Raw genomic sequence first — 11,752 nt, forward strand, 5'->3', positions numbered from 1 at the left:
CTCCGCTCCACTCATAGAACTGGAGTTACACTCCGGTAACTAATCGTTCTATATCGTGGAGCTCCGCCCCCATAGGGGAGCTCTGCTCCTAATGGTTTAAGGCGGAGCGTAGCGTCCCAAAATGTACTCCCTGCCGAGCCTAACACTTCCCATCGAAACGAGAAAGTCAAGCCTAGCAATGGCTGCAACCGAGTCCCGCAGTACTGCAACTAAAAACCCATACGGGCGTCACAATATACCGCGTCATCGGTTAAAAAAAACCCGCCCCACCTAGTCCAATGGCAATGCCAATGACTAGTGGGCAGATCACCAGAATAGAAGCCATACTAATCTGTACAAGCAGATAGATGTGCCTCAATATCCTGTGAAAACACTACCGATCACTAATGGAATGACATCAAGTGTCACTCTACATTATGAATGCGGTAGACCGCCTCACTCACTCAATGGAATCCCAGAGATTAGTGGGCAGGAACAAAAACATGAGTCATACTAACTGAACAAGCAGATAGATGACCTCATATTCTGTTAATCAACGCATGCCTCTACTGTACTGATCCTGTCAGTCAGGATTCATGTCACAAAATATGTTTTCTTATCCAAAGCGGACCTGATGGAAACCCAGTCCATAGTCCTGCTTTTCCCTCTCTTTCTTGCTCAAGATCTCCCTTCAGCCACGCTGAGTACAGATCGAGCCAGAGAATTAGAAGACATATCTAAGAGATAGAAACGGATAAATGGAGACGGCGTCGACCAGGATGCTGCGCTACAGATATCCTCTACTCCTGTTCCTCTAAAAAGGGCAGTAGAAGCCGCTACTCCACGAGTGGAGTGAGCTCTGATACCCTGAGGCAATTGCCGCCCTGCTACCTCATAAGCTGTCTCAATGCCTTCACAAAGCCAGTGAGATAGCCTCTGTTTTGAAAGTGGTCTACCTAGTGCAGCCGCACCGTGACACACAAACAACTGAGGCGATGACCTAATCGCTGCTGTGCGCTCGACGTAACACGCCAAAGCGCGTACCGGGCACTGGCGATGGAGCTTCTCCTCACTCCTCTCTCTATGAGGATTAGAGTATTCCCCACTGTATGTAAAGCACTTCTTATACGTGAAGTGTGATGTGACGACCTGATTGAGGTCTTCTGGATACCTACTCTTAGTGCCTGTTCAGCAACGCACCCTCGGTGGGCTGAACGGCTCTTAGAGTGGTAAGGAAGAGAGGGTGAGATTTGAACGCTCTCTGACGTATTATGGGAAAGAGGCTCTTTTTTGACAAAGTCAGGTGGAGCCAACTCTTTATTAAACACATCAACAAAAGCATTTACATCAGCACCCGTCCCTTCAACCGAAGGGGTGGGGGAACAGTGGGCACGTTCGACACCATCGATGCGTCCTCCATCCTCTCCCCGCGTCCCGTCACGTACGCCTCCTCTTGCCTCCCTTGGAGGGCCAGGTCGGCGTCCTCGTCACCTCCCTCGCCGGCTGTAGTGGGGCTACCGTAGCTGCTGGGAGGGCCGAGCCCGCTCCCTTGCTGCTCGTGGCCGCCGGATGACGCCGGTTACGCCGCCTCGTCGTAGACCCCGGTCTACTTAGAGGGGCGGAGGTAGATGGCCTTTGGGGAGGAGGGGGCCGAGTCGTCCTGCCAACGGCAGGTGCTTGGCCAACTGCTTCTTCTCCTCCTCCAACTCGAAAACGCTCCGTCGCCACTTTGACTGCGACCCCAAAGAGGCCGTCGTCAGAGAGGGGGGCGTTCAAGAGAGACGTCCTGTCTGCCTCTTTCATGGAAGTCAAAGACAACCAGAGGTGTCGTTCCCCGACCACCGAAGTGGCCATGGATCTCCCCGCGCAGACTGCGGACGCCTGTGTAAGGTAGAAATTCTGGACGCCTCCTCCACCTCCTCCGGTGCCATCTCTGTCTTACCCGTGGTTAAACGGGACAGAGAGGCCGCCAAGAGGGCAATGTTGTTAGCTGCTGCTACAGCTTGGGCTCCCAACCCAAAAGACTTCTCTAACAGCGACGCTGTGAGTCGGTCCTTCTGGGATGGCAACGTGGCCTTCTTGGAAGAGGGCCAAGGGCTCGAACCCGGTACGAGATACGCCGCCATGGCGCTCTCTAACCTGGGGATTCCCTGACCCTGAAGCCTTCCTTCCACTCTCGTGAATGGGAGATACGCTTTTACAGGCGAACGCGCCGCTAAAGGTGCCTCCACGAGCCTCCAACGTACCCTAGCCAAAGAAGGCATGGCAGGAGCCACTGGCTCTGCCGCCTTCCTTGGCCTGGAATAAGGACCGCCCTCCATCATATCAACCTCCGGTGCGGAGGGGAAGAGGGGGGCAGCTTTATTGCCAGCCGTTGAGCAGCTCTCTCAATGAGACCCGGAAAATCCGCTCTCAGAGAGGCTGCAGCGAAAGAGAGAGCTTCTGATCTCTCAGAGCTCGTATCCCCTTCGCTATAGGGACTACAAGCCCTCTCGCTCTCCAAAGGAAAGGGGGGCTTGAAAGTATGAGGGACGGGGTCCGACTGTTCCATTGGAATGCCAGACCCTTCCTCAAAATCCCTATCTTCCCCGAGTCTGCGCCGTCGGACGACGCCCTGAAGCAGAGGCTAGTATCGACAACACATCCTCAAGGGGGATGTCCTCCCTGAAAACGCCCAACGCTGCTTCCTCTCCTTTAAAGAAAGGAGGGCGCAGGAGGCGCAATCGGGGACTGCAGACGCCTTCCTTGGCATGCTGGGATCCCAAACACACGAAACATAAGTCGTGGTGGTCACCGGCCGCCATGGAAGTGCATCTGCACTGAGCTCTGAAAATAGCTTTTGGGGGTGGAAAATCTCCCGGTGTGCTCATTTAGACGACGTTGATGACTGGAATATCAACGGCGTTTTCGTCCTGAGTCTTCGTGCTTCGTCTCTTCTTGGCTCTTCAGTCTAGTCATCCAGTCGCTGAAGAAAAAGGGAGGCTGATTGAGGGGAGGCACCCCCTTTTATAGGGACACCTGTACTCCTATTGGCTGTAGGTGTGTGCATAATTCTGTCTCAGGCTGCTGCTGCCTTAGGGCAGAGGGTAAACCATTAGGAGCAGAGCTCCCCTATGGGGCGGAGCTCCACGATATAGAACAATTAATGAACATGCACCTGTGGAACGGTCATTAAGACACTAACAGCTTACAGACGGTAGGCAATTAAGGTCACAGTTATGAAAACTTAGGACACTAAAGAGGCCTTTCTACTGACTCTGAAAAAGACCAAAAGAAAGATGCTCAGGGTCCCTGCTCATCTGCGTGAACGTGCCTTAGGCATACTGCAAGGAGGCATGAGGACTGCAGATGTGGCCAGGGCAATAAATTGCAATGTCCGTACTGTGAGACGCCTAAGACAGCGCTACAGGGAGACAGGACGGACAGCTGATCGTCCTCGCAGTGGCAGACCACGTGTAACAACAGCTACACAGGATCGGTACATCCGAACATCACACCTGTGGGACAGGTACAGGATGGCAACAACAACTGCCCGAGTTACACCAGGAATGCACAATCCCTCCATCAGTGCTCAGACTGTCCGCAATAGGCTGAGAGAGGCTGGACTGAGGGCTTGTAGGCCTGTTGTAAGGCAGGTCCTCACCAGACATCACCGGCAACAACGTTGCCTATGGGCACAAAACCCACCGTCGCTGGACCAGACAGGACTGGCAAAAGTGCTCTTCACTGATGAGTCGCGGTTTTGTCTCACCAGGGGTGATGGTCGGATTCGCGTTTATCGTCGAAGGAATGAGCGTTACACCGAGGCCTGTACTCTGGAGCGGGATCGATTTGGAGGTGGAGGGTCCGTCATGGTCTGGGGCGGTGTGTCACAGCATCATCGGACTGAGCTTGTTCTCATTGCAGGCAATCTCAACGCTGTGCGTTACAGGGAAGACATCCTCCTCCCTCATGTGGTACCCTTCCTGCAGGCTCATCCTGACATGACCCTCCAGCTTGACAATGCCACCAGCCATACTGCTCGTTCTGTGCGTGATTTCCTGCAAGACAGGAATGTCAGTGTTCTGCCATGGCCAGCAAAGAGCCGGGATCTCAATCCAATTGAGCACGTCTGGGACCTGTTGGATTGGAGGGTGAGGGCTAGGGCCATTCCCCCCAGAAATGTCTGGGAACTTGCAGGTACCTTGGTGGAAGAGTGGGGTAACATCTCACAGTAATAACTGGCAAATCTGGTGCAGTCCATGAGGAGGAGATGCACTGCAGTACTTAATGCAGCTGGTGGCCACACCAGATACTGACTGTTACTTTTGATTTTGACCCCACCTTTGTTCAGGGACACATTATTCAATTTATGTTAGTCACATGTCTGTGGAACTTGTTCAGTTTATGTCTCAGTTGTTGAATCTTGTTATGTTCATACAAATATTTACACATGTTAAGTTTGCTGAAAATAAACACAGTTGATAGTGAGAGGACGTTTCTTTTTTTGCTGAGTTTACAATGTTGTTGATCTATCCTCGGTTTTCTCCTATCACAACCATTAAAACTCTGTAACTGTTTTAAAGTCACCATTGGCCTCATGGTGAAATCTCTGAACAGTTTCTTTCCTCTCCGGCAACTGAGTTAGGAAGGACGCCTGTATCTTTGTAGTGACTGGGTGTATTGATACACCATCCAAAGCCTAAATAATAACTTCACCAAACCGCTCAAAGGGAAATTCAGCGTCTGCTTTTTTATTTGTTTTACCCATCTACCAATCGGCAGGAAGCCGCGGGAAGTACGGGTGCTGAGGATGCTGCAGCATCCCTGATAAATCGGAAAAAATATATAATAATATCTAAAATATGATTCTTTTATTTCTTATTATTCCTCACAAAAGTAGTGCACTGGGGTGTTACTACTCCCTGAAGGCACTGTGGTAACAAGAAGACTTCACTTCTTAACTCTGTGATTTTTTTTTCTATCTTCACATTTGCTGACATAAACACTCAGCTTAATTCAAGTTATATAATGTTAATGACATGTCATTTCCCCAGCAGCTACCGTTGTTCAGCATTTGTTCCACACAAAGAAGCCAGCTGATTGTGTTCTGAGTGTGTTCATGTTCAGGGTACCACGGCACATGGGAACCTCATCCCTCTATTGTTGTTGAAGGAAGATTAGACCTGAGGACTCCTGACAACCAGGGCTGGCTCTTGTAGCAACAACAAAAAATCTAAGATAAAATACATGTCAAAGTATCACATCACAATCAGTTGAGTTTTTAATCAACCTACAGACAGGGAGATGATACACACAATTGTATAAATTACTCCGTTTACACACGGAAACGTCTCACCAGGGGTGATGGTCGGTTTTGTCTCACCAGGGGTGATGGTCGGATTGCAAATGCTTACGTGTGTTTCTGATCTGTTACTGTCACGAATGTCAGTGTAATGCGGTGGAAGAAGTCAGGCGCAGGACACAGAACTCTTAAGAAACGTACTTTACTAAACGAAGTAAAGAACACAACACAGAATACCTCTACACAGGGAGGAACTAACCCGCTCACCAACGACACACGTAACAATAAACAATAACACACAGATTCCAAATGAGAGACAGGGGTAAATATAGGGAATACAATCAAACATAATCGGGAACAGGTGTAAACAATAAAGACTAAACTAGACAAACACCGAAACATCGATCGGCAGCAGCTAGTACTCCGGGGACGACGAACGCCGAAGCCTGCCCGAGCAAGGAGGAGGAGCAGCCTCGGCTGAATCCGTGACAGTTACGTTCAAGCAGGGTGAAGTGTAGAAGACAGATGTTTTGGGTGGATGGATGCTATGGTGGCTGTCTTCCAACTAAGGTCAAAGTAGTCGTCTTGGCCTGAAGCCTGGACTAGACGAACTGTATCAGGACAAGGTTGGTTCTCACTCTACAGACAGAGAGAAGGAGGAGGCTTTGACAAATACACAGAGGAGATACAGTCAGGAAAGGAAAGGCTTACACAGAGGAGATACAGTCAGGAAAGGAAAGGCAGTGTTATAATCCTATACCATATTTATCTAAATATTCAACGGTTAACTAACGTGGTCCTACTAGTCCGGTAAAATATTAGCACTGTGACTTGCATTCAAATCAAACACATATCTGTGTTTGTGAAGTCATAGGGTCAGGTTCTGTACACCTGAGACATAAATACACGGTACTATTTAAAGAACATGAAACTTGACAGGGAATTTAACTGGTTCATTATATCAAACATGGTTGGATGTTCACTGAGCATGAACGATGTTTCCTTTCTCGCTTGTGTTTCATGTGACTCAGACCTCTGCGGTTTTTGTTTCATTTCTGTTCAAAAGAAAAGCTCATGTTTTTCATCCACAGGTGGTCTGGCTCCGTATCTCTCTCTCTCTGCAGAGTCTGAAAACCCCCTCAGCCTCACACATTATTCGTCCCAAATGGCGCCCTATTCCTCCAGGGCTCTGGTTAAATATATATATTTTTTTATTTTATTTTTTTCACCTTTATTTAACCAGGTAAGCCAGTTTGAGAACAAGTTCTCATTTACAACTGCGACCTGGCCAAGATAAAGCAAAGCAGTGCGATTAAAACAACAACAACACAGAGTTACATATGGGGTAAAACAAAGACATAAACATACAGTGCACTACATCAGTAATAGGAAGGCACTGAGTCACTGAGAGACGGACAAAACGTATCTTAAAAGTACAATGCTGCTGTTTTCTACTTCAATATCATCATTTCTGCTTAACAATTAAGTGCCTTACTGTGATGGTTTAAAAATTAAAATGGTAAAAAAAGAAAACAAAAATAGATTAGCGAAGAGGAATTTCTCAAGCAAGAATGTAGCTAGGACTGTCTGGGAGTGGTCTGAGAGGGGAGGGGAAAACTGAAAAACTGGCTGTTATTGGAAGAGAGATTTGGAACTCTCTTTCTTATTGGTCATTTAACTAATGTACCTTCAAAACTCCACCCCACCAAAACAGGCTGAAATTTCAGCTGGTCTTTTAAAACTGCTCTTACACTAAAAGCCTCCTGAGTGGCGCAGTGGTCTAAGGCACTGCATCGCAGTGCTAACTGCGCCACTAGAGATCCTGGTTCGAATCCAGGCTCTGCTGTAGCCGGCCGCGACCGGGAGACTCATGGGTGGTGCACAATTCGTCCAGGGTAGGGGAGGGAATGGCCGGCAGGGATGTAGCTCAGTTGATAGAGCATGGCGTTTGCAACGTCAGGGTTGTGGGTTCGATTCCCACGGGGAAAAAAATATGTATTCGCTAACTATAAGTCGCTCTGGATAAGAGCTGCTAAATGACTTAAATGTAAAAGGGCATTATCCACAATTTCACAGTATTATTCCAACCTCATAGTGTGGAAATATGTATAGAAAATCAGTTTTTTGACTGCACTGCGCCTTTAACAAAAATGTAGTTATTATTTCCTTCAGCCCATTTGCTCTTGGTATGTTAAAGATGGCAGGTTGACGTTTATTGGGATGAGTCTTGTCCTGGAGGCAGAACTGGCAATGTCCACTAAAGGTTGCAAAGTCAAAATCGTCTATTTCGGAAAAATGTATGAAAACAAAAATGAGCTTTTTGGTCTTAATTTAACTTTAGGGTTAGACATTAGGGTTAGACATTAGGGTTAGACATTAGGGGGGTTAGACATTAGGGTTAGACATTAGGGTTAAGGTTAGGGTTAGACATTAGGGTTAGCAGTGTGGTTAAGGTTAGGGTTAAGGTTAGGGCTGTGCTAGCTAGTAACCACTCTGCAGAGCTGTCTCTAGGGCAAGATTTATGACAATAAATGCCAACCTGTGTAGAAAGATGAGCAGATAAAATGAGAATGTGTTAAGACATAACGTTATATTCCAAGCTGTATTGGGCGCGACTTGGGGAAGGTTGGGCGGTCTGTTACAGCCTCAGCCGTCTCTTTTAGCTCAGGATGTCTCCCAAATGGCACCCTATTCCCTATATAGTGCACTACTTTTGGACCAGGGCCCATAGGGGATAGGGTGCCGTTGGAGAGAAACAGAGCTGTCAGGATGATAGATGGAAACCCTCTGTTATCTACGGGTAAAGGGAAGAAACAGAATGCTGGGGCTGATTTGTGTTGTAACCCCAAAGGGACTGACTGGCTGGCCTTAAAACCGACTGCTGCTTGTTGTCCAAAACATCACATGAAAGTACGAGACTGACTGGCTTTGACCCTAGAGGGGTTCTACTAAGCTAACATATGAATTGTTTTAAGATGGTCATACCAAGGATCATTTAGCTATTTTATTTGGGATTGTAGAACCCCTTTAGGTATCAAAAAGATACCTAAAGGGGTGGGGGGATGAAACATTGAATTTGGCCTTACTGCTATTAGCCCATAGAAACACATTGTAAAACAGATTCATAACTGGAAAAACAGATAGTCCCCCCAAAAAGAAATCTAAAGGACGTTTGTTTTGAAGTGTCTGTCCTATATCTGAGAGTTATAAGAAAGATCAGGCTAGTTGTTTTATTTATTTTTAATTTTTATTTTTTTAATTTAGGGGGTAGATCAGCTTAAATATTGCAGATTGATTGTAACTTCCATCAATGTAATTGTCTGCATCACTTCCAATCCCCCATATGTTTTTTATTCTCGCAAATATATATATATATATATACACATACACATATATATAAATACATACACATACATATAAATACATATACATACATATATATACATATCCTCTTTAAAAAATATATTTTCCTTTATTACTTTCCAACCCCACCACCCCTTCCCTAATTGGAGTAAACTAGTGAACAACAACGCTTAAGCCTCTACTTCCAGCTTATACATACTATATACATTTTATGGACACAGTCAATTTTACAATAATCATATTTTGTTTGTTTTTACTCCTGAACTTCCTCTACCCTCAACCATGATGTCCATCCGGCAATTGTTTGTTATGTCTTTTGACACATATTTAACCCCATATTTAACCCCATATTTAACCCCATATTTAACCCCATATTTTAGGCACTAAACTACTTAGTAGGGCATCCTAGAGCAAAACAATCGACAAGTGCATGTTCGTGAGAGTCTCAACTTACCACAGAGGGGTCATATTAGTGTGTAGCGCAAACTGTTCGGACGCTACAAACAGAAGTTGGCAGATAGGCGGTATCGACTTCAGACGAGTCCCATGACGCTTCGGGGGGTCGTAGAGCAAAACGGAGAACACCATGGTGTTCATGGGAGCCTCATCTTAATAGTTCATAACAAAACCGTTCGGACGCTACAGACGTTTTCGTGAGAAGAACGATTTTTGGGATGTCTCATGGTCTGACAACCACCGCTGTAGCTCGGCCACCTTCCACCGCAGAGGCGGAAGGCCAACATCGGCGGATGATGTGGATTGAGACACAGCCCATGCAAAAAAACGGACATCTCTACCTTAAACAGCCAGATTTCTATGGGGATTTCTCTACCTTAAACAGCCAGATTTCTATGGGGATTTCTTTATGATGCTAATTCGATTTCCACGGGGGCGCAGACATCGACTCCAGGGGGGTTAAACCCTACTGCTGCTTGTTGTCCAAACAACACATGAAAGTGAGAGGAACGTTTTCTGCTAAGGAAACAGAAACGTGTTTTGTAGTGTCAAGTTTGGACCCTTGGTGTTTCTACGTAAGGGATTTAGGGTGACCTAAGTGGGGTTGAAACTCACCCAGTAGTGTCCTTAGACTGAGGACTGCCAGACGTTTGAAATATCAGTCTAATTCTAAGTGCCAGACAACTCCACAAGGTTTGCTGTTCTTGTGATTTGTTAAAATAAATATTTTATATCACATATAGTGGTCGAAAGTCTGGAGCTGCCTTATGTCATAAGTGTAAATGGACACAGGACACTTTATTTAGATAGTCATACTATCAACAAACTATCTGTTGATACCTGGAGTGAACCAGTAGACCAGACACAGAGACTATAGAGTAGAGCTACATACCTGGACTGGACCAGTAGACCAGACACAGAGACACAGTAGAGTAGAGCTGATAGCACATGATCCTCCAGCGGTAGGCTGGTACAGGCTCCAGGGCTAGGGCGTCCAGGGGGTACATCCACACAGCGCTGCTGGTCCGAGGTGCTCAGACTGGGGATAAAGAGAAGACCACACCCCTGGAGGGTGTCAGAGAGACCCTTCAACACACATCTCTTCACAGTCTGTCTGTCTGGCTCTGAAAAGTCTCTAAAGTTCCTCCCTCCCTTTCTCTCCCACCCTCTGCCCCAAACCCCACCCCACCCACCTCACCCCTCTCTCTCTCTCTCTCCCTTTATTCCTCTCTCTATGCATTGGGAGTTGGAGTTCCTTTTCCTGTTTCCTCTTCGCTCTTATCCAGAGCGACTTACAGTTAGTGAGTGCATACATTTTTATTCTTCATACTTTTCATACAATGTCATAACTTTACCACTCCTAGTCTATCTATCTATCTATCCATCCATCCATCCATCCATCCATCCATCCATCCATCCATCCATCCATCCATCCATCCATCCATCCATCCATCCATCCATCCACCCACCCACCCATCCATCCACCCACCCACCCACCCACCCACCCATCCATCCATCCATCCACCCACCCACCCATCCATCCATTCATTCATCCATCCATCCATCTATCTCTGTGGATCGCTGTAATCTGAGGGAAATATGTGTCTCTAATATGGTCATACATTTGGCAGGAAGTTAGGAAGTGCAGCTCAGTTTCCACCTCATTTTGTGGGCAGTGTGCACATAGCCTGTCTTCTCTTGAGAGCCAGGTCTGCCTACAGCGGCCTCTCTCAATAGCAAGGCTATGCTCACTGAGTCTGTACATAGCTTTCCTTAATTTATGGTCAGTCACAGTGGTCAGGTATTCTGCCACTGTGTACTCTCTGTGTAGGGCCAAATAGCATTCTAGTTTGCTCTGTTTTTTTGTTCATTCTTTCCAATGTGTCAAGTAATTATCTTTTTGTTTTCTAATGATTTGGTTGAGTCTAATTGTGTTGCTGTCCTGGGGCTCTGTGGGGTCTGTGTGTGTTTGTGAACAGAGCCCCAGGACCAGCTTGCTTAGGGGACTCTTCTCCAGGTTCATCTCTCTGTAGGGGATGGCTTTGTTATGGAAGGTTTGGGAATCGCTTCCTTTTAGGTGGTTGTAGAATTGAACAGCTCTTTTCTGGATTTTGATAATTCTTGGTTGGTGAGCAGACCCCAGACCTCACAACAATAAAGGGCAATGGGTTCTATAACCACCAGGGACACCTGAAGTCAATATTAAATTAATCATTCTTTATTGTCAGTTAACTGGCGAGGTTCCAAAAACGTAGTACACGTCGGTCGGGAGCTCTGCTGGGGCAGTCCCGTTAGTTCTCTTATATACTGCTTACACAGACAAGTTATATTTGCATGACTTACACTACCGGTCAAAAGTTTTAGAACACCTACTCATTCAAGGGTTTTTCTTTATTTGTACTATTTTTTACATTGTAGAGTAATAGTGATGACATCAAAACTATGAAATAACACATATGGAATCATGTAGTAACCAAAAAAGTGTTAAACAAATCAAAATATAGTTTATATTTGAGATTCTTCAAATAGCCACCATTTGCCTTGATGACAGCTTTGCACACTCTTGGCGTTCTCTCAACCAGCTTCACCTGGAATGCTTTTCCAACAGTCTTGAAGGATTTCCCACATTTGCTGAGCACTTGTTGGCTGCTTTTCCGTCACTCTGTGGTC

General features: G+C 46.3%; 1 protein-coding gene across 1 annotated transcript in view; it reads right to left on the reverse strand.

Annotated features, from left to right (window-relative positions):
• The window catches only part of LOC121581828 (tyrosine-protein kinase receptor Tie-2-like), a 68,556-nt gene extending 58,407 nt beyond the window's left edge, over positions 1 to 10,149 (reverse strand). The window contains exon 1 of the mRNA XM_041897190.2: positions 9,975 to 10,149. Coding sequence (XP_041753124.2) covers positions 9,975 to 10,089 — 115 coding nt within the window. The 5' untranslated portion in view covers positions 10,090 to 10,149. The remainder of the gene's footprint in view (positions 1 to 9,974) is intronic.
• Between the last annotated feature and the right edge of the window lie 1,603 nt (positions 10,150 to 11,752).

This window comes from Coregonus clupeaformis, chromosome 15, assembly GCF_020615455.1.
Source record: "Coregonus clupeaformis isolate EN_2021a chromosome 15, ASM2061545v1, whole genome shotgun sequence".
NCBI lineage: Eukaryota > Metazoa > Chordata > Actinopteri > Salmoniformes > Salmonidae > Coregonus > Coregonus clupeaformis.